At 56.7% G+C, this 27,818-nt stretch overlaps 7 protein-coding genes across 7 annotated transcripts; 4 read left to right on the plus strand and 3 right to left on the minus strand.

Moving 5' to 3' along the window:
- The first annotated feature begins 65 nt into the window (after positions 1-65).
- Positions 66-1,993, plus strand: KVR01_005372 (uncharacterized protein). The gene is made up of 2 exons (XM_044784557.1): positions 66-1,011; positions 1,067-1,993. The coding sequence occupies exons 1-2, from the start codon at positions 186-188 to the stop codon at positions 1,306-1,308; spliced, it is 1,068 nt and encodes a 355-aa protein (XP_044645817.1). The 5' UTR covers positions 66-185; the 3' UTR covers positions 1,309-1,993.
- Positions 1,994-5,827: 3,834 nt separating this feature from the next.
- On the plus strand, positions 5,828-7,903 carry KVR01_005074 (uncharacterized protein). The gene is made up of 3 exons (XM_044783871.1): positions 5,828-6,169; positions 6,226-7,336; positions 7,397-7,903. The coding sequence occupies exons 1-3, from the start codon at positions 6,091-6,093 to the stop codon at positions 7,821-7,823; spliced, it is 1,617 nt and encodes a 538-aa protein (XP_044645519.1). The 5' UTR covers positions 5,828-6,090; the 3' UTR covers positions 7,824-7,903.
- Positions 7,904-10,859: 2,956 nt separating this feature from the next.
- Positions 10,860-14,954, minus strand: KVR01_005355 (AAA family ATPase peroxin 1). The gene is made up of 2 exons (XM_044790501.1): positions 14,687-14,954; positions 10,860-14,619 (listed from the first exon to the last, which is right to left on the minus strand). The coding sequence occupies exons 1-2, from the start codon at positions 14,792-14,794 to the stop codon at positions 10,972-10,974; spliced, it is 3,756 nt and encodes a 1,251-aa protein (XP_044645800.1). The 5' UTR covers positions 14,795-14,954; the 3' UTR covers positions 10,860-10,971.
- A 298-nt stretch (positions 14,955-15,252) lies between these two features.
- KVR01_005294 (DNA replication licensing factor MCM7) lies at positions 15,253-18,470 on the plus strand. The gene is made up of 5 exons (XM_044782613.1): positions 15,253-15,520; positions 15,626-15,885; positions 15,950-16,083; positions 16,153-18,091; positions 18,175-18,470. Exons 1-5 carry the CDS (start codon positions 15,472-15,474, stop codon positions 18,253-18,255), a joined length of 2,463 nt encoding a protein of 820 aa, XP_044645739.1. The 5' UTR covers positions 15,253-15,471; the 3' UTR covers positions 18,256-18,470.
- Positions 18,471-18,853: 383 nt separating this feature from the next.
- KVR01_005421 (uncharacterized protein) lies at positions 18,854-20,425 on the minus strand (the record flags this gene model as incomplete). The annotated part of the gene is made up of 2 exons (XM_044794163.1): positions 18,854-19,665; positions 19,759-20,425. The coding sequence occupies 2 exons, from the start codon at positions 20,423-20,425 to the stop codon at positions 18,854-18,856; spliced, it is 1,479 nt and encodes a 492-aa protein (XP_044645866.1).
- Positions 20,426-20,858: 433 nt separating this feature from the next.
- On the plus strand, positions 20,859-21,455 carry KVR01_005072 (uncharacterized protein; the record flags this gene model as incomplete). The annotated part of the gene is made up of 1 exon (XM_044790261.1): positions 20,859-21,455. One exon carries the CDS (start codon positions 20,859-20,861, stop codon positions 21,453-21,455), a length of 597 nt encoding a protein of 198 aa, XP_044645517.1.
- Positions 21,456-23,318: 1,863 nt separating this feature from the next.
- On the minus strand, positions 23,319-26,302 carry KVR01_005436 (uncharacterized protein; the record flags this gene model as incomplete). Its single annotated transcript, XM_044789809.1, has 4 exons — positions 23,319-24,064; positions 24,136-24,966; positions 25,117-25,964; positions 26,289-26,302. The coding sequence occupies 4 exons, from the start codon at positions 26,300-26,302 to the stop codon at positions 23,319-23,321; spliced, it is 2,439 nt and encodes an 812-aa protein (XP_044645881.1).
- Positions 26,303-27,818: the final 1,516 nt, after the last annotated feature.

The raw sequence follows: 27,818 nt of genomic DNA on the forward strand, positions 1-27,818 counted from the left end.
AGAGCCTGCCAACTAAAACTGCCTGGCAGCGGGAGCTCCCGCCACGCCGACGTCAGCTCCTGGACGGAAGAAACACCAAGTGACTGACAAACAAGGCAGGCAGGCACAGCAGCTGGCTCTTGCCCCCCTTCCTGTCAATCACAACCTCAGACTCCAAGTTGGCTTCCTCGACACACAAACGCATTATGACTGCCCCTATCAAGCTCGCAGTCTTCAACACTCACCCCTACGACAAGAAGTTCTTCAGCGCGGCGCACGCCTCGCATGGATCATCATCATCATCATCACCCTCAGTTGAGCTAGTCTTCCACGACTTTCCCCTCTCCAAGGAGACCGTCTCGCTCGTCACCGGCGCCAAGGCTGTGTGCGTCTTCGTCAACGATGATGTCTCGGCTCCCGTCGTCGAGGCCCTGCACGAGGCCGGCGTGAGGGCCATCCTGCTGCGCTGCGCCGGCTTCAACAACGTCGACCTGGAAAAGGCAAAGGAGCTGGGCATGTTTGTCGCCAACGTGCCCAGCTACTCGCCCGAGGCCGTCGCCGAGTTCGCCCTCGCCCTGATCCAGACCCTCAACCGCAACACCCACCGCGCCTACAACCGCGTCCGCGAGGGCAACTACAACCTCGATGGCCTGCTGGGGAGGACCCTGCACGGCAAGACGGTTGGCCTCGTCGGCACCGGCAAGATTGGCGTTGCCCTGGCCCGCATCCTGAAGGGCTTTGGCTGCGCCCTCCTCGCCCACGACCCCTACGAGAGTGATGCCTTCAAGGAGCTCGGGGACTACACCGACCTCGACACCTTGCTCTCCTCGTCCGATATTGTCAGCCTCCACTGCCCGCTCATGCCTAGCACCCGCTACATCATCAACGCAGACACCCTGCCCAAGATGAAGAAGGGCGCGATGCTGGTCAACACGAGCCGTGGCGCACTCATCGACACCAAGGCAGTCATCAAGGCCTTGAAGAGCAAGCAGCTGGGCGGGCTGGCGCTGGATGTCTACGAGGGGGAGAGCAGTAAGCATGGGCCCTTTCCTCCCAGCTCTGGAGCATCACTAACACGTACAATCAGAGATCTTCTACAAGGACCACTCGGGCTCCATCATTGACGACGATGTTCTGTCGCGGCTGACAACCTTCCACAACGTCATCGTCTGTGGCCACCAGGCCTTCTTCACTGAGGAGGCCCTCACCGAGATCTCAGAGGTTACCCTGAGGAACCTGGACGACTTCGTTGAGGGGAAGCCGTGTGCGAACACGCTCATCAAGGATCAGCCGCCGACATCAGGTCTGTTCCCGGTCCGCACGATATGAGAGGTGTACCGTGGGCTACCCATCCGCTCTTGAGACTGGGCGGCAGCCCAGAGAGAGGAATGCCTTGGCAGCGATGCAATGTGCTCAGACGGTCACATATGCCGAGTGAATAAGAAGTGACATTCTGTTGAGCTTCGTGACAATGCAACCACCCAAAAATCAATCAGCTCATTAGTACTTGCAAAAGAGAACACCGCACCCGTAAACCAAAAAACCAACATCATGAACACAACACAAAAGACCGAGGATCCCAAAAACCCGAATAGCTTCTTTGATGCACTGACATTCCACTCGCCCCATATCGTCATTATTGTCTGTCTCCACGCCCAACTGGCTTCTCACTTTGTCCCCCTTTAATACCTTGCTTAGGAGGCGTCCCCTTGATGGACTCACGCCCACCGCGGACATTTTCCTGTTGACCTTGACCGGAGGAGACTTGGCTGGAAGCGGAGTCAGTTGCGCGTCGGTATTCATTTCGGCCGTCGTTGCGGCGGCCCCTTTCTGCCGTGGGCATGTGCGCAGCCTCCATGCCCTGCCGAAAGCCTTCCCTCCGCTCTGCGTCGAATCGCTTCATTTGATATCGCAGGAGCTTATGCTTATCCATGAGCAACAGCATTCGGTCTGCCATCTCTGCCTGGAGCTGTAGGTAACACTCTAAGTTTTCTTTCACGACTTCTATTACCCGACTAACCGTCCTTGCTGGGCCCAGTAGCTCGTGTGGGCCGCAAACAGCTTGTGCCAATTGCCGTAACTCTGTCTTGTCTGCCAACGCTTGCATGCGAAGAGCGGAATCTAACCTGTGAGCAGTCCTGGCTTGAGCTACTCCCAGCCAAGCCATCACTTCCAATAGATCGTTATCAAGTTCTTTTAGGTCGCAGGAAAGTACTCTCGGCGCGCCAGGCGCGCCTTGCTGACGCACTCGCGCAAGACATCTTTGCACTCGTCGAAGTACGTCATTCTCTTCTTTGACGTGAGCATCATTCTCCTCCTGCAATAACTGAACCACGGCCTGAAATGCCTGCTCTACTTCCGCGGCTGCATCAGCGACGTCAGTTGGGCTCTTGATATTTTTCATCGTGGCGCGGCCTCTCTCAAGACGCACCTGCGGCTGGATGCCTGCTTCGCTCTCCGCTTTGGTTCTGGTTGGGACGGGGCATCCCGATGATGTTCGTGGGCTAAATTTAGGTGGCAGTCGCTCTGTGGTCGCAGTCTGCGTTGCAATTGTTCCCCGAGATGTTTTCTCAGCTGCTCTCAAGCGGTCAGTCTCGCGGGCGGGGCTCGGGAGATTTGAAATGGGGGCTTTCGATGAAGCGAAAATCGCATTTGGGGGGGCGAGGCTGGGGACTGACTCTTCCTGCTTCTTATGCTTGTTGGTGTTGCGAGGGGCTATGGAGATTCCAATGAGAAAAACTTAGAGCTGGGGAGACACGAGGCAAAGGACTCACTTCTTTAAAAGATTGAAGAAAGGAAGGGAGAGGCTGATTTAATAGTTCTTCTTTGACTGGCTCTCCAGAGGAAGCAGTCGATACTTGAGCACCGTCACTCGAACAATCCAAGACAAGATAAGATGCACGGAGCGCTTTCGACCACAAAGTTCTCGTCGCAATTGTATGCTGGAAATCTTGTCACAAAACTCAGTGATTCGCTGCTTCCCGAAATTCCTGTAATTAATACCTTTCATTGAGTTGGAAGGTATCTAGAGAGGATGGCTGGGCTCTTATGAATGCTGCCCTGTTCAATGTTGGTCCACTCCACCTGGCCTGCTGCTCCAGATCTGCCCAAGTGGCCGTTCAAATACTACTTTCTCCCACCCTTGAACCCTCTTCAAACCCTTCCAAAACCATCTGGGCACGCGATGCAACTTGTTGGTTGGTTCTAAAAGCCCCTTGGCTCAAATGGGACGGCCTTCGTTCGGCTGACTTTTGGGGACCGGTTGGTTGGTCGCTACCAACATTACCATTTGCCATTTTAGCTGTGTATTTATGGATGTCCATTGGCCTTCTATTTAATGTCTGTGGTTTTGGCCGTCTGGCCTTCTGGCCTCATTCTGGCCGCCTGGCCATGCTGTCTGGCCGCCTGGCCCCCAAGCTTGGACCTGAGGTCTGGCCCAGAGGTCTGGCCCTCGGCCCTGCGGCCTTTGTGAGCCTTCTGAAATGGCTCCAACACGTAGAAAAGAAATTCTGTATGTTTCAAATGAGAATTAAAGTTTGAGTGGAATCTGAGCTTGTAAGTTGCAGCTCACCATTTGCATTTTCAGCATCCTACAACGACTCACGGGTACAGAAGACCCTTGAAAATATCACGCAGAAATTGCGATAGCAATGATCATATTAGGGTCACTTTTATCTACTGCAGGCCTACTCTTTCACCTCCCCGAAGAAGGGCGACTTCAGAAACGCGCCCGCACACGGAACTGATTGGGAAAGTACAAAATCCCAGCCAAGCCTTTGGGCGCTGTCAACACCCAACATAACTGTGTTATCATTGTAATTATAAAAGCCGCACCTGTATTCCATGCTCCACCAAGTTCATCCGAGCCCTATTTTTATGGGAAAATAGCACCTGAGACAACCCCCTGATTTTCCTTGCTAACCTCTGCCCTTGACCACCCAAAGAACTAGGAAGGGAGTGCTGCAGGGCTAGCAGCCCCACAAGTTTCAATCCAGACAACGGTTTTGATTTATGTGCTTTTGCAGCAAATCCAACACGGAATTTCGCTCCAAGCCGACGTTTGAAGCCGGGATCCGGCCATGAGGCTGCCCATTATCACCGACTTCGTGTTGGCCCTGCTTCTCTGGCTTTTCGGGTGTTGACTGGACTCCGCCCATCTCGCTCGCTTGTTGTTGTTTTGTTTTTGATATGATTGATGTTTCAATTTGCGTGATTGTGTGCACTTATATGTGGCAATGATATGCAGGTCGTAGGTCGTAGTTTGCAGATTCAGGATTGATTGTTTTCAATGCTTTGACTTGTAGAAGCCAGCCGTGCTAAGGAAGTGAAAGAGGTCGGCACGGTGGATATATTTATACCATGTCCATGTATGAGTCTTCTTTTAACGTGATCGGCACCTGGTATTTGAGTGAACTTCTCATTCAGCCCCTGGTTTCTGTCACGGTTGCTTTGACAGTCTCATGTGTTGCAATGGTGGACGACTCAAGGCACATCCCATAAGCAGGCTGTTGCTCAGAATTCTAGAGTAACTATCGTGACCACACACCAGTTTCTAGGCACCTTTAAAATCCCACCAAGGCGCTCGATCAGCACCACCTCTTCCATATGAATATGAACTTTGCAAGGATGTGTGAGTTAGGCATTCAAGACTGTCACGCGACACGCTCGGTAATAATGGGCACATGTCATGAAAAGATATAAAAAAAGCAATGAGCCTGTAATACCTTGAAAAAGGAATGACAACAACAGTACAGAGGTAATACAAGCTGACTTGAATCGTCCGACACAAGTAGCCCAAGACTTCAAGTTGTGCTCAGATTCGGATATCGCCCGGTCAGAAATACGACTCGTCCGGCCTCGACGAGCGTAGGAATAAGCCACAGGGACTTTGCTTTAATTTGTTGGTATTTTCGAAAGTGCGGCGGTGATATGCTAGTACTACCCTAATCTACTTTAGTAGGTAATGCTCGTAGAGGTAATTAACTCTGACGGCTCGAGTTGGCTCGAGGAGTCGGCGTTGAAATGCACTGACTTCGTCCGTAGGGTCGGCCCGGAACTAGCTCCCACCTGGGCTCGAATTCGCCGCAGCCAGACGACAAATTCGGCATTGACTGGGGGTGGTTGGGGGTCAAAAGTCCCCGGGAGGTGGTCCCCGGGAGCCCTGGAGACGGATCGGGCTGGGCCTGGCGATCACGGGATATCTCACGCCCAAACTCTGGCAGCCCATGTACAGAGTAGATGGTCTCGCCAACTTGTCTGGTTCTGATGTGCTCGTCCTTAATGGGCAGGTAGACATGGCATGCGAGTAACTGCCCCAACTCTGACTGCAGTGGCATCCGTCACTTATCCTTCGCAGTCACTCGAGAGGATCCAGATTATGTTTCTCAGGATAACTGGAGTCATGGGGTCCGCGAATGCCCGAGCTGATTATGAGTCTCACTATAGATTTACTATGAAATCGTACTTGGTCCATTTTAGGTTACATGCCATTTAGAGAAGCGGCTGAGGTAGACTTGCGCTTACACAGCACCAAGCCACCCACAAAAATTTTCCCGAGTCGCGATGCAGGCACGAAATCGCGTCATCGGCTTAAGTGGGCCCCCAAGAAAACCATGACATATATTAATTCAACCGAGCTTTCGAAAGGGTCACCCACTTTCTTGAAAGCAGAATCCCGGAATCCTAACGGGTCGTTCGGCGTGGTTCTTGCATGGCTTTCGCCGGCTTAAACTACGTGGGTGGGCTGTTTCGGCGTAGTTAGACAGCATGTGAACATGCGACTCGCGGGAGGCAAAAAGACGTGATTACCAGACCTCCTTTTGCAACAGCTGCCAAGATGGGGTTGGTCATTCGCTATATAGCGCATTCCTTCGCATCAGCCTTATGGCCTTCGGCTCTTCCGACTCCTCGCGTTCCCGTGCATGATTGCCTTGTGTCTAATGTGCGTGTGAGACTGGATGTGTAGCGTCCACGGTATAAGCCGCTGCATATGCATATAAGGTAGCCGCTTGGGACGCATGAGGTCCACGGCCTCACACTCCACATTCCAGACAGGACTGTGTGTTTCTTCACCTCGCGGTCGTCCGACAACTGGAGTACATTCCGCCCACAATGTCGCCTTCGAATCAATCCAAGTCGAACATCTCCAAAGATGGAGATGTTCACCAAGTGGTTGGTGACGAGGAGATGGGTTGGTCTCGTCTGAGTCTCATCTATCATTCCCTCTCGACTGACGCCCTGCTACAGACAATGGCCGAATTTTCGATGCCCGTGAGGCGAAGAGACAAATCGGCATCCCGACTGCCATCTTTCTGATTGTGAACCGAATCATTGGCACCGGCATCTTCGCCACTCCCAGTACAATCCTGGGCCTCTCCGGCAGCGTTGGACTCTCGCTTTTCATGTGGGTGGCCGGTATGCTCATCGCCCTGGCCGGAACTGCCGTGTTCATGGAATTCGGCACAGCAATCCCCAAGAACGGCGGCGAGAAGAACTACTTGGAATACGTCTGGAGGAAACCCAAGTTTCTGACCACCGGGCTTTACACCGGCTATGTCATTCTGCTGGGCTGGGCAAGCGGTAACTCCGTCGTCTTTGGAGAATACATTCTGCACGCCGCCAACGTCGAGGTCGACCGATGGAACCAGCGCGGTATCGGGCTGGCCTGCATCACATTCGCATTCCTGATCCACGGACTCGCCCTGAAATGGGGACTGCGGCTCCAGAATCTCCTCGGGAGCATCAAGGTCTTCATCATCCTGATCATGGTCTTCTCCGGCTGGGCTGCACTAGCCGGCCACGTCAAGCTCGACAAGAAACCTGACAACTTCAGCAATGCTTTCGAGGGAACGACAGGGAGCGCGTACGGCGTCGTCACGGCCTTGTACAACGTCATCTGGAGCTACGTCGGCTACAGCAACGCCAACTACGCCCTGAGCGAGACCAAGAACCCCGTCCGGACGCTCAAGATCGCCGCGCCCCTCGCCGTCGGTGTCATCGGTGTTCTGTACATGCTGGTCAATATTTCGTACTTTGCCGCCGTGCCCAAGGAGGAGATGCTAGCTGCCAAGCGACTGGTTGCTGCGTCGCTGTTTCGCAACGTCATGGGACCAACTGCCGAGCGCGCTCTGTCTGTCTTCGTGGCCTTGTCCGCGCTTGGCAATGTTCTCAGTGTCATCTTCTCACAGGGGCGTCTGGTGCAAGAGCTGGGTCGCGAGGGCATCCTGCCGTTCTCCAAGTTCTGGGCCAGCAACCGGCCCTTGAACGCCCCCTTCCCCGGCCTGATGTGGCACTGGCTCATCTGCGCCATTACTATCCTGGCACCACCGCCAGGCGATGCCTACAACTTCATCTTGAAGTAAGTTTCCTCCAACTGCGGCCACAGGGCACGTAAAGATACTAACCATTTTCCGTGCAGTCTCATCTCCTACCCCCTGGCCATCATCAACGCCTTCGTTGCGGCCGGCCTGGTCTGGCTGTACATCAAGCGGGATGAGTGGAACTGGCACCCTCCTTTCAGCGCGACTCTTCCCGTCGTCATCTTCTTCATGCTCAGTAACATCTACCTCGTCGTCGCGCCCTTCGTGCCGCCTGAGGACGGCCAGAACGTCTACGAGTCCCTGCCCTACTGGATCCACTGCGTGGTTGGATTCGGTGTCATATTCGCCGGTGGCGTCTACTGGTTCATCTGGGCGAAGCTGCTGCCCAAGATCGGAAAGTATGAGCTGGTGCGGGAGACTGTTGTCGATGACATAGATGGTTGGGACAGGGCGGTATTTGTTCGGAAGCCGCTTGGGTCTGTGATACCTGATGACAACGATGTGCCTCATTATGGTACCACATAGAGTAGTGCTCAGCCCGGATGGCAGTACATCGCAAAACATAATTAGATCTTGCATAGTTGAATACATCGTTTGGGATATCATGCGCCCAACCCAAGCACCCAGAGAGAAGGCCTGCAGATTTAATATCCCTCGCGGCACGAGATCTGCGTCCCTTGGTTTTGTGCTTTTATACTACAACGACACCTGATAGATTTTGTGTTGAAAATGAAAGAGCTCATCGGTCTTACTTCACTTGACAGCACACCGTGCCCAGGTGTTGCTAATTCTGATAACATTAAACTCTACCTGTCGTGGTTGAACTATCTGCTCCTTAACTAGGACTTCAATACCCCCACCCAACCCATTGGGAACTCCGGGATCGAGCCGTATTCAAACGACCCCTGGGGGTCATCAAAGCCTCCACGACATGGTTTTTGCAACTTCAAGAAGACCGTAATTGCTGCGGTCTCTCACACCGTTCCGCACATCAACAGGTATCAGAGGAGCACCAACATCGGTCCTGTAACTTTCGTACTCTTAGCTTGACCCTCCATCAATATGAAATAACCGTGTACACATTCATATGTATACGCGGATTAGGAACGAAACTACCACTGACCTTTCAACTTCCAATGTTTCTAGAGCCTAGCGTCCCGTGGGAAGCCACCGTTCGTAAAATCGGTGTAAGAACCACCATCCTACATAAAAGGCGAAGGGATCGGGGGGTATCGAAGAAACGGGGGCCAAATGGCTCGCTCCATTCTGAACAGCCGCAGGGGATCGAAGCGGCAGGGGTAAAATGGGTCCAGGCTGAAAAGCCGCAGGGAGATGGATTGGAGCCGGAATTCCGGCGGTACCGGAGCCAGCTGCAGCAGGTGGAGGCCCCTGCTCACTGTTTGATTGAATATTGCGCGTCCAGCTTTGGTGTCGGTCGTTATTCCGACCCATGTCCCATATGTCAAGCGACCTGAGCGACGGTAATGCTGTGCTTCCACGCGGCGAGTTCTGCTGTGGGTATCCGCCCCCAGCCTGTGGTCCCTGGCGTGAGCTGCCGGCGCCCGAGTTGTGTGTGTCGTAGGCCTCGAGGTGACTGTCTTGGCCGTTGGGGACAGTAGCGTAAGTCCTTGGGGGTGAGGCACCATAAATGTCGTCAGGTTGATCGTTGGGTTCTCCATTCTGGTAGCCGTTTTCCGATGGCGACCGCCCGGTTGAACTTCTATCTGGCATGATTGTATCTTCGGATTGATCGCTTTGTTGCATTGAAGCCTCTTCCTCTCGTGCTTTGGTTATTGCTGGCTGGATATAAGTCGTCCAAACGTCTCTCAGATCATTTGCAGTAAGCGTAAACGTCTCAGACCCGAACCGCGCATGCATCAGTTCTGTGATCTGCTCCATTGAATACTCCCATACGCGTTTGTCTTGGCGATTCACAGTTCTCACTCCTATGGTTTTGAAGAATTGAACCCATTCAGGTTTCCATCCGGGAACATCTGGAACCTAGGACAGTACTGCATGTTAGTTTTGGCCAAGAAGGTTGTAGTACTGTCCGAAACACTCACCCCTTGAAGCTCTTGAACCTGACTTGCTGATGCTCCTGCTTCAATAGTAGGAATGACGGAGGGATCCGTTGGATGATCGTCGTTGTTCATGGTAGCAAGGTTGGGCGCACTGCGTTGACGATGTCCTGAGGGCATGGTAGGTGAATTCCTGTTTCCATCCATGTTTGCAGGAGTGTTGGATTGTTTGTACGGAGGGCTGCGAGCTTTTGCTGCTGGGTGTCTAAAGAATTGAAGGGTCGCTATGAGCAAAGTTGTTTGACGAGAGCAAAAGATTTTTAAGGTTGGAAAATTTGGGAAACTCTTTAGTACTGAGAATTTTGGGACTCGTGGGTACAGCATGGGCTTCAGTAGACAATTGTTAGTCTCTCACTGTAAGATCAACTTTGCCAGATGGTCGCGTGCTATAAACTTTGGAATGTCAGATGGTAAAGATTCTTCAACATTTGTGTGGTTATAACAGAACTGCTCCCAGCCTAGCGTTGTCCATGTTGTGTCGGTCTGTCTAGCTCTGTGCTAGTTTGCTGACGGTGCTTGGAAAAGTTCTGTTTAAACTTATTGAATGAAATTTTTATGCAGACTGACAAAAGTAATTTTTTTATTCGGTTGTGACTGCAATTTGTGCAGCCCACGCTGCACTACACAAGCCGGACTTTAGATGTGGAATTGCCACATTTCTCGAAATGGACCGCGGGACCATCACGTCAAGAAGCAAGCAGTCCTCTGAATCAATTGGGTTCCTTTGGCCCTCGGGTAAGGTCGCAACCAGCTGAAAGCTTAACTTCAATGTTGGACAAACACAAAGTTGGCGATCTAATGTACGCTTGTTTACATGTCAAGATGTTAAAACAATACTAATACTAGAGAAATTTCAATGCCTTATCCTGCAGCAGTTCAGCTCCAGTGCCCCTCTTCAACGTTCACTTTTCCTGCATATGTTTCTGACCATCAGAATCCAATGGAGGTTACTAATGCATTCCCGTGTCCCGTATCATAAACTACCAGCACTTTTTTGGGTAACTGAGTACTTGCTTCAAGCTCGACGCTGACCCGAAAGCCCTCGGACCACTATTAGTACTTTCCGCAAGAACTTCCCAATCTGCACAATTACCCAGGTAACTAGAGATTGAAACCGGAAATGCATTCCCCGAACTGGCGGGGAGCTGTCCGGACCTACCGTGCAAAGTGAGGAAGATTTTAACAACAGGAAGGATTGTCCACTGGCGGTGGCGGACTCTGTCAAAGTGGTATGCCGCTGCTGAAATGGGCCACACACCCATTAGGTAAGGAACAAGAATACCTAGATAAACATGCAACCTTGCTTCGGCCAGGTCCCATAGGGGATCCTAATGCGGCAACTGAATCCTTGTTGCACAGATGTGGCTCCATGAATTATACAGGGACGAGAATCTTGTAACCCGACCATGCGTGTACAAACCCCCAAATGCTTTTGGATATGACTACACCGTTCTCCGTCACGTCGGACCGGCTGGGTACCTAGTAAGGCCTGCAGATTCCCATTTTCAGCTAAATCGTCTATATGCGAATCCTAATGCAGGCACAGGCAAAGTTCCGCAAGCTATGACAGCCCCCATGCCATGCATGACCCACAGTTACATGAGACTGCTCCGCCCGCCGACCTCCATGCTCCCCTGGCCATCCCTCATCTCCCCGCTGCGGCCCACGACGAACTCCCTGTAGATCCTCTGCAGCAGAGTGCGCTGCTCGCGCCCGATACTCGTCCTCGTGCCGTCGAGGGCCTTGACCAGGTGCCTCCACTGGATGATGACCTCCTTCTCCTGGCCATCGCCGCCGGGCCTGGCGGCTCCGTCCCCCCCGGCCCCCGCGGCCCCAGCCTCCGCGTTCGCGCTGGGCCCGCTCCGTAGCAGCTTGGCCCTCTTCCTCGACGCCTTGAGGCCCTCCAGCTTCGAGACTATCAGGGCCTGCTCGGCGAGCTCGGACGACCTGTTCGAGCCGCGGGGCGCCGGGCCCTCGTTGGCGCCATCTCCGCCGTACCGGAACTGCACGAAACTGTGCGGGAGCGATCCGCCCGCCTTGCCCGCGCCGTGTCGCTGTCCGGCGCGCCGGCCGCTGCCGCCTGCACCGCCCGAGATGTCCGTGTCCTTGAGCACATCCTGGATGGCTTCCAGCTGTGCGTTGGAGACCAAGGCCTGGAGGTCTGCGCCCGAGAAGCCATCCGTCCGCTTGGCGATCTCCATCAGGTCCTCGTCGGACCCCAGCACCGCCTCGCTGAGCTTGGCCTTCTTGCCGACAGCCCGGATAATGTCCACTCGCTCCTCGAGGTTGGGGAAGTCGCAGAGTATCGATTTGTCTAACCGACCTGGCCGGAGAAGGGCGGGATCTATCAGATCGGGCCGTGACGTCGCTGCGAGGACGTACACGCCCGAAAGCCCCTCCGCACCATCCATCAGCGTCAAAAGCTGGTTAACCACACGATCTGTCACGCCGGTAGAGTCGTGACCACGCTTCGGTGCTATAGAATCGAATTCGTCGAAGAATAACACGCAAGGTTTGGCGGCCTGGGCTCGTTCAAATAGGTCGCGGACGCTCTTCTCTGATGCACCGATATACTTGTTCAATATTTCGGGCCCCTTCACGCTGATGAAGTTCAGGCCACATTCCCCGGCCACGGCGCTGGCCAGAAGAGTCTTGCCGCAACCCGGGTAGCCGTACAAGAGGATACCAGACCGAAGCCGAAGTGGGCATTGCGCGAAGATTGGTGCGTACTTTGTCGGGTACTGCAGTGTCTCCAGCAGGACTTGACGTGTTTCTGTCAGGCCTCCAATGGATTCAAAAGTTGTTGTAGAACTCTGCAGTGTCACATTGCGCAAGGACGCCGGCGTGAATCCTTTGAGAGCACTCTCGAAGTCAGCCCGGCCTAGTGGGACGGCAGAAACATCGGAGTCGCCCGTGTTGTCAGTCAGTGACCGCATGATGGCCTCGTTCCTAGCCCTCGAGATGAGCAGGTTCAGGTCTCCCGGCATGTAACCGTCAGTCTCTCCTGCTATATCAAGAAGGTCGAGGTCCGGTTGAATGGAGAATCCACTAGGGGGCGGGGTGGAATCAAGCCTAGATGGCGGGCTTGCTCCATCCATCCAAGCATTCTCTTCACCAGCCGCGCTTCCATTGGCTGTTGTAGGGCGACTGCCATCGTGAGTTGAAACATTGTCCTCCTTTGCTTGTACCGCGCCTTGCATGGTGATGGCTTCCATGATAGTTCGTCGGGTAAGTTTGTCCGGGGCTCTCAGAGGCACAATCTCTCGCACTATATGGCCCCCAACGAGCACGTTGTGTAGGGACTCCTTTCCTTGGGCAGTGGCCAGAAGAACTATGTTGGAGTCTTGGCCACAATATTGGCGAACCATAGAGCAGATTGCCTCGCTTACTTGGCGACTGCGACCGTTCTCGTTGCCAACTTGCAACTCTGTCTCAACCGGGCAAAGACGGTCTAAATCGTCGAGTACCACCAGCGCTTTGCCCCCAAGTCGAGCTCCCCAGCTTGCGCCCATGAAGAGACGGTTCAGGGTCTCTTTGATGGTGCCAATCCTGCTCTCGTCGTTCACAAGCGTACGACACCTGAAATATGTAGTGTGGAAGAGCTGTTCTTCCCGCAAGAATTTCGAAACCGCCAGCGCAACAGATGATTTCCCCGAGCCCAAGGCACCGGTGAGGAGAACTGAAGATGAATTAGAAAGGTGGGATTTGAGCTCATCAAGCAGGGCGTCGATGCCAACCAAAGGACCGACATCAGGTGGCACGATGGTTGATTCGGGTTCTGAAAACCATTTTGGGCGAGGAACAGGAGCCTGGATGTCGAGGGGAAGTTGCCAGTCAGAACCCAGTATCCAATGGGCAGGTTCCTTTGCGGAGCTCTGAGACGAAGGTGGCGGGTGGAACTTGATAATTGCTCCCTCCCAGCCAGGTGGCGAGTCCAAGCCGTCGAACGTATTCAATACTAGCCCGTCTGTCAAAGGCCCGTCAAACAAGCTCTTTCCACGCTTTCCATCATAAATATGCTTTATCCTTTTCGCGGCCTCTTCCCGCTCGGACTTGGACTCTCCGCCGAATTTCAGACCAAGAGCCTGCGCTGCAGAGTCACTGGTGAAGGGATATACCTTGAGCTGTTGCACTGATGGCCGGTCCTCGACCTCGGCGACGGCCTTCAAAATCGACTTTTTAGTCAGAGGCTGTGCGGCTGGTTCGATTTTGACAACACCTCCTACCAGGCCCTCGGAGCCAAACGCAGAGCATAGTACTGTTGACAATGCTGCCGTTTGCCCGTTGGGTGGATCATCCCACGGCAAGAGCTGCGCAACAACCCTAAGGCTGGATCTTGATATTTCAGGTGCATCCTGTCCTTGGGGCTGCTGTCCTTGCACCGGGGCGGGCTCCTCAAGCGTGGATGGTCTCATGAGGTGCACGGTGACCCACTTGAGCCCTCTGAACTCGTTTGACACCAAAAGTTCGCGGTCGACCCAGATGCTCAACTCCTCAACCCCAGACTCATCATCAAACCAATCGTCACAGAGCTTCCTGTCAAGGCCTCGCAGGAACAGGGCAGGTTTGCGCTCCTCACGCTGACTCCTCCGCCTGACCGTGCTGGTTGAACTCTTGCCGCTTCTCCTCGAGGTACTCGCCACACTGCGGTTTTCCCTGCTGCTCCGTGAGGATTTTGGCCTGACCTTTGGGGCGACAATGACCTCGGCGTCGGGGGCGATCTTGGCGAACGGGGTTTGTGCTGATTGCGCGGGCTCGAGAGACAGGATCTTGATATTCGCAGTCGAAGTGGGCGATAGATGGAGCGTCAATGGGTGCGGGCTCGACTTGGTCCCGGACGGCGGGGTATAGGCGGGATTCGGCAGGGCGCGAATCTGAGACAGAAGGTTGAGCTCCAGAAATGTGGCATGCAGCTCGATGATCTCCCAGTCATCGGGTGTCAGCGGCTCGATGTTGACTGTATGTGCGAGTGGGGGGTCGGTATGGATGGTCGCCATGACCTTCTGGCCCTCGTGCAGCCCCAAAGTGCTGGCCAGAGTCGGATCAAGCTCGACGAGGGGAACATCCTGCTCCCGCAAGCCCGAGCCGCCCACTCCATCTCTCCCAACTATTGAGGCGATTTTCTTCTTGCTGGGCATGCCGGTCCAGCCGAGATAGACGGACTTCTGGGCCGAAGGGGCGGAGGGCTTGTCGGCGGGGGACGCATCTCGGTAGCTGAGCTCCACGACAACATTCTGTACGGGCTACAGGACAACGTCAGCCGAGTATATCTGCCAGGGCAGTTTAGGGAGAGGATGGCGGCATACGTACTGTGTTGACAGTCACGAGGAGAGAGACCAGAGACGCTGGGAGGTTGACAAGGCAGTTCTTGAGATGGACCAGCGAGATCTCGGCGGCAGTGGCCTTGCGCTGAGACATGGTGGAGGGCGGATGTCTTGGACGCAATTAAAGTGAAGATGTCGAATGCGCATTCATGTCGTGGTATCAGGAAAGAAGTGGAACGTCTGGTCTGGATCTAGTCCCCCCGGGAAGCAACGGGGAACTGCGCACACACACAGAGCTCAAGCATGGCCGTTCCGGTTACGGTTGCGGGACGAGACCCCGGGAGTGCATCTTGCGATTGCCATGTGCCTCGGCTGATGGGCAAGTACCCCTGTACTCCAGGGGAGCTCGGGCCACAAGGTAAGACTGCCTTGGTCTTTGCAGGGGCTGAAGGAGGTACTTGACCGTCCGCCGTTCATTTGCAATCAAACAGTCTGAGACGGTGAGTTGCAAACACAACTTCTCAGCTGAAGTACCCCCACTCCCCCACGAAACCATGCCTTTGAGCGCGTCCCATTACGCGCCGGACAAGCTAGCTGTTTGAACGCGACGCGTCTGGAGGCTGGAAAATCAATTTGAACCCCTGCTTCCCAATTCTTCCCTCAATTGGTATCACCTCTGCTCCATCTCAAACAGTGACGGATTCGCGACTCATTTTGCCCCTCCACCACCTCGTCGCGACCTCGACTTTCTTCCCCAAGCACAACCGACAACACCACCATCGTTGGATTATCGACTGAATCGCGTTTACTTTCCCCCAACGACTAGCAAAGATGGCGCTTCTTCAGTGGAAGGCGCCTGTGGACTATGAAGCGCAATTGTGTATGTGCAACCCCGTGCAGACTGACGTCGCATAGTCATTCATACCCGCTGCCCCGCAGCGCCGCAGAATATGCAGCATACTGACATTGTATCCCCTGCGGCCAGCCACCTTCAAGACCTTCCTCGAGGACTTCAAGGCGTCCCCAGCAGACTCTATCGCCCATGCGCTCGGTGGGATGAATATTGAGGAGGAAGACCTGGACGACGAGTACGACTTTATGGACGAGGACGACGAGGATGAGCAGCGCCGTCGGCAGGAAAGGGCCAACCGCAAGAAGCCCTACCACAAGTATAAGGACCTGATGCAACAGCTTGCGAATCGCGACATCGACGAGGTTCTGATCGAGCTCGACGATATTGCCCAGGTACGCACCACGCCAACAAGTCTGTGTAGCCTACGTACGGCCACACCTGCTGACTTTGTCATAGTGGGAATCCGAGATGGGCGAGGATGTTCAGGCATTGAAACTTGTCAAGTCCATCGAGGAGAACACCAAACATTACGTCGAGATCCTGTCAAGGGCCATAGACGACTGCATGCCAGAGCCTGCTTCGGAGGTCACGTGCGTATTCCCTTGGACGGCAGAGGGCGAGGAGGAGTTATAGTTGTTATCATATTGACCTGGCAACAGATTCAAGGACGATGTGTTGGATGTCTTGATGGCACGCCGACAGGCCCGGAACCAGGAGCTCGCCGAAGGCGCAGAGGCAATGGGCGACCCTACCCTGTTGCAGGACAAGTTCCCGGCAGAGCTCACCCGGCGCTACACCCTCGTCTTCAAGCCTCGCTCGTCCACACAAGACAGCCCAGTAAAATCCCTTTCTGTCCGGCAAGTGCGCGGCGATCACCTTGGCCACCTCATTACCATCAGAGCCATTGCCACCAGGGTGTCCGACGTGAAGCCCTTGGTTCAGGTCACAGCCTACTCTTGTGACAGGTGTGGCTGCGAAATCTTCCAGCCAGTCACTGCCAGGCAGTTCGGTCCACTCACAATGTGTCCCTCCGCGGACTGCAAGGCCAACCAGACCAAGGGCCAACTTCAGCCCTCTTCCCGAGCGTCCAAGTTCCTGCCCTTCCAAGAGATCAAAGTGCAAGAACTCCCTGAGCAGGTACCAATTGGTCAGATCCCACGATCCCTGACGGTATCGGCGTACGGAACCGCGGTTCGCAAGATCTCCCCCGGCGATGTCGTGGACATCTCGGGCATCTTCCTCCCCACACCATATACCGGCTTCAAGGCGATGCGGGCAGGCCTCTTGACCGATACTTACCTCGAGGCACACCACATCGTCCAGCACAAGAAGGCGTACGAGGATATGAGAGTGGACCCCAGTCTGGCGAGGAGAATCGACCAGTACAGGCGATCAGGGCAGGTCTACGAGTATCTCGCCAAGTCCATCGCACCCGAAATCTACGGCCACCTCGATGTCAAGAAGGCTCTGCTGCTCCTCCTCGTAGGAGGCGTGTCGAAGGAGATGGGCGACGGCATGAAGATCCGTGGCGACATCAACGTCTGTCTCATGGGCGACCCTGGTGTGGCCAAGTCTCAGCTGCTCAAGTATATTTCCAAGGTGGCTCCCCGCGGCGTGTACACCTCTGGTCGTGGTAGCAGTGGCGTCGGTCTGACCGCCGCTGTGATGCGCGATCCTGTGACGGATGAGATGGTCCTCGAGGGTGGTGCACTCGTTCTTGCTGACAACGGTATCTGCTGCATCGACGAGTTCGACAAGATGGACGACAATGACCGGACGGCCATCCACGAGGTCATGGAACAGCAGACCATCAGCATCTCCAAGGCCGGCATCTCAACCACCCTGAACGCGCGCACCTCGATCCTAGCCGCGGCCAACCCGCTCTACGGCCGCTACAACCCCAAGCTGTCCCCCGTCGAGAACATCAACCTCCCCGCCGCCCTGCTCTCCCGTTTCGACATCCTGTTCCTGCTGCTCGACAACGCCAACCGCGATAACGACGCGCAGCTGGCCAAGCACGTCGCCTACGTGCACATGCACAACCGGCACCCGGACATCGGCACGGAGGACGAGGTCGTCTTCTCCCCCGACGAGGTGCGGGCCTACATCTCCCTGGCGCGCAACTACCGCCCCACGGTGCCGCAGGCCGTGTCGGAGTACCTGATCAAGACGTACGTCAAGCTGCGCGACGCGGCCAAGAAGGCCGAGAAGCGCGGCAAGCAGTTCGCGCACACGACGCCCCGCACGCTGCTGGGCATCGTGCGGCTGTCGCAGGCGCTGGCGCGGCTGCGGTTCGCGGAGGAGGTGTCGCAGGACGACGTGGACGAGTCGCTGCGGCTGGTGGAGGCCAGCAAGGACAGCCTGCACACGGAGCAGCAGGGCGCCGGCGGCAGGCGGGCGATGAACGCCAGCAGCAGGGTCTACAACCTGGTCAAGTCGCTCATGGAGACGGGCCAGTGCCGGCCCGACGACGCCGGCGAGGACGACGACGAGTTCGGCGTCGAGCTGAGCATGCGCAAGGTCCGCGACCGCGTCATCGCCAAGGGCTTCACCGAGGACCAGTGGCTCAACACGCTGGAGGAGTACACGGAGCTTGACGTGAGTTGCTTACGCCCTCTCCCCCCTGATTACTATACTACAAGCGATTTCTTTCCCATACTGACATTGATTCTCCCTTCTAGCTCTGGCAAACTGCTGGTAACGGCTCCCGCCTCGTCTTTGTCACAGCGGCCGAGAATGACAACGAGGAGGACGACGAGTAGATGGGTGTCTGACTCATGAGTATGAGTGGGTTCGAATTTTGGGTTTTCGCATTGGTATATCAATGTTTTTTCGACGGCGTTTATGGGATAGGGTGTCTGTCTCGTCTTGTTGGACTGTGTATGACTGAATGCATCCCGTGGCAGATGCGGTTGCACCAAGGTGGTAATCTAGACGCGTGAGCATTGAATCGATTGTTACTGCAGTCAACAATGAAGTGCATATAGACCATTTCAGGTCGAAGGCCGTACACTGTGTGTATGTGTGTATTGAGCTGGAAGTGGTTAACACACAGCTGATTGATCCAATGTTGCATGGAGTCTTGGTGATAATCACCACACCTCACCCGCATGTCAATCTTGCATCGAAATGCCAGGTCCTAGTGTACAGATCATATATCCCAAGCTCGCGTTCCGATTTCATGCACTGCTATGCGGCGTCTCGATGAAGCGGTATGGTCAGAATAGTAAATCTACTCTATGCATCCCATCCCACAATGATACATTTCATTTACAATGCAAAGCCAACCAGCCGAGCCTCATCTTCTTCCCTCCCTCCTTGCCTGCCTGCCTGTCTGCCTGCCTGGCAAGCAATTCACCCTCAGATCCTGAGGCTCAACAGCCCGGCCCTCTCCATCTCGCCGATGATGCCGTTGCCGCCCGTCTGCCACTTATCCGTGACCTCGCGCTCGTCGACGCGGGCGCGCAGCATCCCGCTGGCGGCCCAGTACTCCATGAGCGCGCGGGCCTCGGCCCTGGTGACGGCGGAGACGTCGAGCACCTGGATCCCCGTGCCCTCCATGACGGCGTCGGTGCGCGCGTCGTACCGCTTGCCAAAGGGGTCGCGCGGCGGCAGCTCGGCCTCGGGGGCGCCGCGCTGGCGGGCCAGCTGGCGGGCGAGGGCGAGCTCCATGCTGGGGTTGCGGGCGGCGTTGGAGCGGCAGGTGGCGCCGACGACGGCGCCGCCGGCGGGGAGGGCGGTGCGCCCCGCGAGCAGGTCGGCGAACATGCGCACGATGGCCAGGTCGTGCGAGTGGATCGGCTCAAAGGCCGTGTCGCGGTAGTCGGAGACGCGCATGGTGAAGGACAGGCCGTCGAGGGCGAAGAGCAAGGGGGGGCGCGGGTTGTCGCCGGCGCCCTTGAGCGTCAGCTCGTGCCACAGGGCCGTGAAGACGGGCCACGCCTGCTCGGTCTCGCGGGCCGACTCGATCAGCGTGTTGAGCGAGGCGCCCTCGGCCACGGGGTTGGTGAACTGCTCGTAGGAGCGGGTGGTGTAGATGCGGTCCAGCACGGCGCGGTTGGCGCTGCGGATGTTCTGCATCAGCTTGAGGGCGTAGACGGACTGCATCCACTGCTGGGGGTTGGTGCCGGGGATGGGCGCGTAGTCGGTGGCGGCGGTGGTCAGTTCCTGGGCTGGAAAAGAGAAAGAGGAATCATTCAGTCAGTCACTGGTACAGGTACATCCTCATCTTGGTTCGGGACGGCAAGGGAGGGCAAGAGGCTCACCTTCGGGGATGTTGATGACAACCCATCCGTTCAAGAAGGCATTCGCCATGGCCTGCAACAGCACCACGCTCTTGCCCGTGGCCCTCTCGCCCGATATTACCACCCGCAGCGTCTCGCCCTTTGCCGCCTTCTCCTTCATGCCCGCGCACAGCTCCACGGTCTCGGGGCGGACCAGGGTGTGCGGGCTGTTGAACAGGCCCCATGTCTGGCTCGGCTTGAACGCCTCAATGGCCCGCAGCTGGTCGATGGTCTCCTCGGGGATCTTGAACACCTTCCCGGCGCTGTCAGGAGCCGCCATGTTGTTGGCGTCCAACCTCGGGGCGCCGTGGACGGGGATGGCGTTGTTGTTGGACAGCACAATGCGCTTGCGCCACGCTTTCCTCTCGCCGGGCCCTGGGGTTTTCCCTCTGACGATGTCCTTGGGCTTCTTGAACTTGGACAGCTGCATGCGCTTGCCACGCTGGTTCTGACCTCCACCGCCGCCGCCGCCACCACCCTTGGTAGCCTGCTGGTGCGCGGTGGTCGAGAACGTCGCGGAGGGTACTGTCCTGGTCTGCAATATCCTCTCGGCTGCGGTCGTCGGCACGAGCTGCCTGGTGGTCGCCGGGGCTTGGTTGGCGGTTGTCGAGGGCCGGAGGAGGCACCTCCAGCAGCTTTGCGAGGCCATTGTCACGGGTTCGTCAGTCCTCCTCGTCCTTGGTGGAAGCGGTCGTGTCGACAGACCCCTATTGCATGGCCGTGGGGCGGGATTGGGCGGGATCGAGGCGCGGCAGCTGGAGCTCGCTTGGCCGATCTGAAGAATTTCAACCTCAACCCCAAGCTCGAACGCCGGCCCATGCAAGCGACAGGCGGGCGCTCGGGCCACCCTGCAGCAGGCCAGCCAATCACCCCTGGCCGGCTCCACTAAAAAGTTCAGACTTCCCCAGGCCAGGAACCAAAAGTCAAGCACGCCAAAGAAGGAACGCCTTTTGCGAATCACCTCAAAATTCGGGGCGCAGCGACAAGGGACGACTCAGAAATACCACGGATCAACCCCCACAGCCAGACTCTACCCAACCAGAACACACACACACACACACACACACTCACACGTTCACACCATGTCTACAACCACAAAACCAAAGCTGCCCGTGGTGGTCGACAAGCCGACGCCCTACACCTTCGACCTGGGCCTCCTCATGGCGACGGACCCCAACCCCCTCGAGCTGGACCCCTCGGACCTGGAGGCGAGCCTCGCCGCCGTCGCGCGGGACGGCGCCCAGGCCCTGGTCAACCAGCTCCTGACGACCTGCCCCATAACCTCGTCCAAGACGGACGGCGTGCTCCTCTCCCTGCCCGAGGCGTCCACCCCGCTGCCGCGCGAGAAGCCCCTCCCGGCCCCCAAGCCCCCGACAAAGTGGGAGCAGTTCGCCGCCCGCAAGGGCATCAAGCCCAAGACCAAGGCGCAGCGGCAGAACCTGCGGTACAACGAGGACAAGGGCGAGTGGGAGAAGAAGTGGGGGTGGAAGGGCGCCGCCGACCGGTCCTCCGGGAAGGTGCCCGACGACTGGGTCGTCGAGGTCGACGAGAAGAAGGAGGCCAAGCTCAAGGAGGGCGAGACGGTGCGCGGGGAGGGCCGCCGCGAGAGGAAGGAGAAGATCCGCCGCAACGAGAGGAAGATGCGCAGCAATGCCCGGCACGCGGCCAACAAGAAGTAAGCAAGCTGCCTGGTTTGGGTTGGGCTCACGCGGTGGTCGGTCGAGGCGTTGGCCTTCCGCGCGGCATTGCACGCATATTCACACGAGACGGAGTTTTGGGCGTCCGGGACCGAGGAAAACCGAGATTTTTGTTTCGACCGCGAATACCTCAGATCAAAAAGGTGCGCGTCTCTTCTGTTCTTTTAGGGGGGTGACCAGAAGAGTAAATGCCTGTTACACATCCTACCATTCGAGACTGCGGCGCTGGAAAACCCCATCTGAGCCAGCCCAGAATACGGCATCCGTTTCCCCCACGAGTAACCCACGGCCCACGCAATCTGCCCACAGGTAACGCCGTGGGAGCAGCCCGATTTCCCCCTCACAAGCTCCGCCGTGCACCAACGACAATGGGACCACAGGCAGGCTCTGCTGTTGTGGATGAGGTCGGCCGCTTGTTGAATGTCATGTCAGGCTTGATATCAGGCTTGGGTCTGGTGGTGTGTGGGTGTTGGCGACAAACGACGGACTTGCGAGGTAACCCAAACAGTGGTCATCTCAATGCCCAAGTCAGACATTTTCATCATGTTGGAGGTGCTGTTGGCTGGACCAAGAGGATGAGCGCATCTCGCGATGCCTGGAAGAATCCTTGAGTTGTTTCCCTTGGCAGGGTTATAAATAGCATAGGGTGAATCATGTTGCATCGAGTGTTCCATCGGTCTTGCTCCTAATCACAAGGCTATAATCAGTTGCACGCTGTCCGTGCCCCAATATGACTTGAAGCAGATGATGTCTTGTTGTGTTGTTGGTGTGTGCTTGTCTCCCTACCCCCTCCTGGAGCATCTCGGCCAAGAATGGTTGTAGTTGATGTTGGAGTTGCGAGGTTCGTGCAAGAGACCTAAACATAATGTTCCACGGCACAAGACTCGATCGAGAGCACGTTTGAAATTGAATATTTTCATTCAGAGCCTCCGCCTTTCTTCAGCGGGGCCCAAACCACCGACCGTGTCTCTCAGAGTCCACTTGCTTTGCCTCAACTTCCTTACTATACAAATCCATCTTTGCCGCGACCGCCGTTTCCAACTCCGGTTTGTGAAGAACCGTTTGCCATCCCTCCCTTTTTGCATATTAACCCAAACAAGCAGGTTTCTGACCTCTCCATTCCCTGGGAACGTGGAGGGGAGATCCGGAAGACGCTAAGAGGCACAGCAGTTGTACTACAGTGGCCTTCCAGTCCGTTCGGTCCTCCTTTCAACCCTCCATGCTCCCACCTGTTCCAGTCCGACGCGATGAGGGAGATACTTCGCAGGAGCGCAGGAGTGGCCCGCTGCCGCCCAGAGTCGCGAGTCGTACGCAATGTTGGTATAAATCGTGCGTTGGTAAACCCCTGCGAGCACCCCATCGAATTCCATTCATTTTCAACGCTGAGTTCGGGGAATAAATCCGCCAGGCCAGGGGGAAAAGCATCCCTATCCGCAAAAACAAGACAAAGCAAATCACAGTAAGAAAACAATGCACCTCAGCCTCTGCTCTGTGGTGGGTGCTGCCCACCGATCCAAATGCCTGTGGGGGGTATACAGAACAACATACATGAATAAAATAGCAAGAAAGAAAAATCAAGATGCCTCTCAGGGCAGCTCCGAGTATGTAGCCTCTCCGTCGCCTTGCGCGACCATAGTCCTCGACCGGCACCGGCTTCCGAGGCCGCAGAAGCTCACGGTCCACGAACAAAGGGAATTCGTCATTGGCGTCTCACGTCATGTAGGAAAGCCACCTGGCCCGGGCATGCTGGGCGCCGGGATCCAGGCCTCGACCTTGCGCCTGAGGGCGAGTAAGAAATGTTCGGAGAGGCGGCTTCTACCGAAAGCATAATCGTAGCGGGCGTTTCTAGAACCCGAGTGGTGACAGAGGTTTGATTGGAGACAGCGGCCGCATGTCGTTCGACCCTCTTGGTGTTGCAGTCTGCCCGTTCGTCGGAGCCTCAGTGTAGAGGTGAGTCGTCTTGGTCGTCGGGATCCCATTCTCCTGCTGCGCGCCATTCTTCTTCTTTAACCGGGTGCTGTCCCCGCCTTGCTGCGACTTTTTGCTGCTGTCCGAAGAGGAAATGTTGCGTTCCCGGTCATCTCTCTCCACCGTTGGTGAGGGTCGCCGCTCGGGTCGGGGCTCGGATCGAGGCTCCAGTCTTTTCTTCACGCCAAGGCCTGGAGGCGGCGGCGCGTCGAACAGCTTGTACTCTTCCTCGATGAACTTGGTCTCGTTCTTGCACCCTTTCCAACAATCCCTCCAGTCACAAACCAGGAACTTGAAGCAGAACGCATCGATCTTCATGCACGGCTGGAAGCAAATGCACAGGTTGCGAAAGTCCATCTTGTTCTTGTCGGCGTGCGCCAAGAGGAGACTCAGATGACATGTGATGGCGAAGAGCAGGTAGTAGTTGAAAGGGGAGAGGTTCGACAGCTCGTCGATGAGCATCTGGGGCACCTTCTCTGCGCCGGCGCATTCGCGGGCGATCCGGTCTTGTGCCTCCTTGGGGAACAGCTCATCGGGGAGCTCGCGAAGCCATGCTTTCAGCATCGAGCCAATGATGTTGATATCATACAGGTCTTCCTGGTTGAAAAGGTCCACGTCATAACCTGCACGATACATGTCAGTCAGCTAGGGTTCAGTCTTCACAGCCGTTCATTCGCTCCACGTATCGACTCACGCTCGTCGAAACGCCTCTGCCATTTCTTTATTTGGGGCCCACTGCCTGGCACCCGGTATAGACCCTCAACGTCGCAGCCCTTGTAGTTCAGGTAGTCGATGGCCCTCCAGGGAAACGCGGGCATCCAGAACTCGGTCTTGTCCCTCGAGTCCTCGAGTCTTTTCGATATCCGGGTAAGGCGCGTCTGCTCGACTAGTGGGAGGTTGATAACCTTCAGGACGTAGTGCTCATCGTCGATGACGGGCTCCTTCTCGGTGGTGCTGCCGCTGCGACCGCCCTTGCCGAAGAGGCCCTTGCCAATTGACTCTGCCACTCTGCCACCCTCCCTCTTGAGGTTGTTGAAGAAGGAGGCCGGGCCGTCCTTTTGTGAAAAGTGCTGTTGCGACCGGCTGTGATCCCTTTCCCGATTCGAGTTCCTGCTCGTCGAGGCGTCCCGCGAGGGGACACGGTCACCGCGGTCGGCGGACTGGTTGCGCGACGACGAAGACATGGCTTCCCGGTAGGACCGGTCGATGGTGGGTGGTGCAGCCGCGGACTTAGCCGGCGCAGCGATGTGCGCACGCTCCGGTTCGGGTAGCGGGGCCTGATTGTTGTAGGGAGCGTCCCTGAGATCCTGCGGGCTCGGGGTGTGGCGTGGGCTGCGGCCGTCCCTGTCGCGTTGAGACTTTGTCCTGCTCAGCAGCGTGAAGGGCTTGGGCTTGGAGCCTTTTCTTGATGAGGTGGTGGTGTTGGTGGTGGTGTCGGGCTTTTCTTGCGACGAGGCCAGCGAGCTGTCGGACCTTGAGGGTAAAGAGGGGGCGGGTCTCGGGTCAGATTCTACGTGGGATGCATCTGCAATTGGAGACAAAGGAATCATCAGCACTGAAAGGGCATTGAATCAGGAGGGCGCCGAGTGGTGGTGGCACTGCAAGTCAAACCGTGTCATGGGAGGTGATGGCTCAACTGCAGGGATCTGATTGCACATGAGTTTTAATGACTGACCTGTTGATTGTTTTGGGCTGTGTTTGGTGGGTGTTGGCTGATCGGTGCTCCTCATCACTGCGTCGCGCCGTGGGTCTAGTGCGGCAGGAGTGGCAGGAGTGGCAGGAGTGACAGGAGTGACAGTGCTGGTGGTGTTGGTGTTGGGCTGGCTGTGTGGTGGCAGGGGCGGGCGGTCGGACGACGACTTGGCCGACTTGGTAAAGCTGAAGAAGAAGCCCTTCTTGTTGTTGGTGGTGGTGGTGTTGTGGTGGTGGCGGTGGTGTTGGTCGTCGTCGTCGTGGCGTGGTCGCTGGCCGTGGCTCGACTTGAGGCGCCTCCGGTCAGGCTGCTGCAGGCGAGCTGAGGAGGGCTTGTCGTCGGGCTGGGTGATGGAGGTGGTAATGGGTGGGAAGGGGGCCGGGTCGTGGAGGGGCTGCTGCTGGTTCGACTGCTGCAGCTCGGCGATGTGCTGGGGCTTCCTGGGGGTGGAGGCGGCGCTGGTGGCCCTGGTCGGGGTGAACTGGGTCTGAACGGGCGTGCTAACAGTCGTGCTAACAGTCGTGCTAACAGTACTACTACTAGCAGCGGCAGGCGAGTGATTCTGCAGAGGATGGGGGTGTGGCTGCGGGTTGGAATTGGATAGTGAGTAGAGATTCTTTGGAGAGAAGCGCGAGGTAAATGGAGAGCGAGGCGACCTGGGCGATGACGAATGGGCGGCTGTTGCAGGAGAAAGGCGTGGTGGATGTTGGACTGTTTCACCAGGACGATCTCGCTGCTGGGTTTGGGGTTGGGCGAGGGTGGTGGCCGCGGCCGTGTAGGTCGTGATTGAGGTGGCCGTGGCCGAGGTCTTGGACTTGTTGTTGGACCACCTGCCGTCAGCCTGAGCCTGAGCCTGAGCCTGGGCCTGGGCCTGGGCCTGGGTACCTGGACGGATCCCTCCTGAGCGCTGCTGCTGGTGTTGGGCCCAATCCTCCTGCTGCCTCTGCTGCTGCTCCTGCTGTTGTTGCCTCTGCTGCTGCAGCTGCTGTGCTGCTTGATCCTGCTGGCCGTATTCGTACGTCGTCAATGGCAGGAGCTGCTGCTGACCCTGAGACCTAGGCTGGGACTGGGACGAAGACTGGGCCTGAGCCTGAATCTGAGTCTGAGCCTGAGCCTGAGCCTGCTGCAGCACGAGCGGCTGAGGAGGCACGGACTTCTTTCGTCCCATGACGGTGGCGTGAGGTGAGCAGCCTCGTACTCCTGGTGCGGTGCCCTGCGGTTTGGTGGTGCAGTGCAGTGCAGTGCAGCGGTCGGTGCAGGGCAGTCAATATGGGCGGCCGGTGTGTTGGCGATGCTGCCGGCAAGAACCCTCAAACGGATGCTCGGGCGCCCCGTCCTGGATTGGTGGGTGTTTGATGCTGAGGGCGGGTGCCGTGCTGGGGGTGTTAATGCGTGGGATAGGTTGAACCCTGACAGGCCTGTCTCCGTAAGTAAGTATGTATGTATGTATCTCTTTCTCTATGTGCCTGTGCCTGTGCCTGCCTGTCTGCCTGTCTGCCTGTCTGTCTGTCTGCCCGCCTGTCTGGTCTGTCTGGTGGTCTGTTGCTTGTCTCGAATGTGGGCAGCAGGGCGGCCAGGGCCAGCTCTCCACTCTTCGCCGTGCAGAGCAGAGCAGAGCAGAGCAGAGTCGAGATGAAATCAGCTTGTCGACCCTGCCTGCCCTCTCTTGTCAATCACTGCAGGCCGGGGGAGCCAAGAACAGCCGGGTCCTCGCCAGGAGCCAGTGAGCCAGGGAGCCCAGGAGCCAGGAACCCAGGCAGGATGAGCTTGACCCTTTGGGGGTTGGTGGGCTGGTGGATTGGGGGGGGGTGGGCGGGGGCAAATGAGAGGGCGGTCCTGCTTGTGGCGCATGAATCGAAACAACTCCCCTGTGCCGGGACGAGGCAGCGAGCAGTGCCGATCAAGGGTGTCTGCGGTAGACTAACAGTCTGACAAGTACTATTCAGGCTATTGTAAGATGCTGCTGCCCTGGATGTTTTGGGTTTGAGGCTCGGGCGGCTGGACCGAGCAGGGCACGTCGATCACAGCCCGGGTGACAGGTCCTGACAGCCCGGAGAATTGACTGATTGACTGACTGACTGACTGATTGATTGATTGATTGATAGACTTGCTTGCTTGACAGCTTGACTGGCAGATGACCGGGTGTGGCTGGCTGGCCGGTTGGAATGATCGACCGGAGAGGTGCGTCCTCTCTGCTTGGCCGACCGTGGGGATGGATTGTCTGGCTCGGGTCGGGTCAGATCAGATCAGATCGGACAGATAGGTCCTCAGCCGTGAGCTGCTCCCGTTTGATATTTGGCGAGGGAGGCTCAGCCTGCCCCCAACTGGTGGATGATCTAGGAATCTGGGAATCTGGGAGGTTGAGAGACGCCTCCAAGGCTGGGGGTCCCAAGGTCAGATCCGTGTCGGGGGGGAATTCCCAGGCTTGGCCCGACCCCGTGGGAGCCTCCAATTGATCCAGCCTCGTGATTCCAAACAGTCGACCGATCACGCCTGGGGAACAAGGCTCGAGAGGGCTGAGAGGGATCTGGGGGGGTGGGCGAGCGGTGGCTGCTTTGCGTGGTTGTTCGGACGCCCGCACGAGACTGTTCAGGTTCAGGGGTAGCAGGCAGATGGCGGGCGGCGGGCGACGGGTTGCGGACGGCGGGTGACGAGCGGCGACTCCAAGGCTCCGACCCCGAGGT

The sequence above is a fragment of the Diaporthe batatas genome (genome assembly GCF_019321695.1).
Source record: "Diaporthe batatas strain CRI 302-4 chromosome Unknown Contig00005, whole genome shotgun sequence".
Classification (NCBI taxonomy): Eukaryota; Fungi; Ascomycota; class Sordariomycetes; order Diaporthales; family Diaporthaceae; genus Diaporthe; species Diaporthe batatas.

What these genes read in the sequence shown, in the direction of transcription:
- KVR01_005294 (XM_044782613.1), top strand. Translation starts at nt 15,472, where the DNA reads ATGGCGCTTCTTCAGTGGAAGGCGCCTGTGGACTATGAAGCGCAATTG. An exon ending in AGCTCGACGATATTGCCCAG is followed by an intron (nt 15,886 to 15,949) that starts GTACGCACCACG and finishes ACTTTGTCATAG; the next exon opens with TGGGAATCCGAGATGGGCGA. An exon ending in AGGAGTACACGGAGCTTGAC is followed by an intron (nt 18,092 to 18,174) that starts GTGAGTTGCTTA and finishes TCTCCCTTCTAG; the next exon opens with CTCTGGCAAACTGCTGGTAA.
- KVR01_005355 (XM_044790501.1), bottom strand. Translation starts at nt 14,794, where the DNA reads ATGTCTCAGCGCAAGGCCACTGCCGCCGAGATCTCGCTGGTCCATCTC. An exon ending in TCCTCGTGACTGTCAACACA is followed by an intron (nt 14,620 to 14,686) that starts GTACGTATGCCG and finishes GTTGTCCTGTAG; the next exon opens with CCCGTACAGAATGTTGTCGT.
- KVR01_005372 (XM_044784557.1), top strand. Translation starts at nt 186, where the DNA reads ATGACTGCCCCTATCAAGCTCGCAGTCTTCAACACTCACCCCTACGAC. An exon ending in TGTCTACGAGGGGGAGAGCA is followed by an intron (nt 1,012 to 1,066) that starts GTAAGCATGGGC and finishes ACGTACAATCAG; the next exon opens with AGATCTTCTACAAGGACCAC.
- KVR01_005074 (XM_044783871.1), top strand. Translation starts at nt 6,091, where the DNA reads ATGTCGCCTTCGAATCAATCCAAGTCGAACATCTCCAAAGATGGAGAT. An exon ending in GGTTGGTGACGAGGAGATGG is followed by an intron (nt 6,170 to 6,225) that starts GTTGGTCTCGTC and finishes GCCCTGCTACAG; the next exon opens with ACAATGGCCGAATTTTCGAT. An exon ending in GCCTACAACTTCATCTTGAA is followed by an intron (nt 7,337 to 7,396) that starts GTAAGTTTCCTC and finishes TTTTCCGTGCAG; the next exon opens with TCTCATCTCCTACCCCCTGG.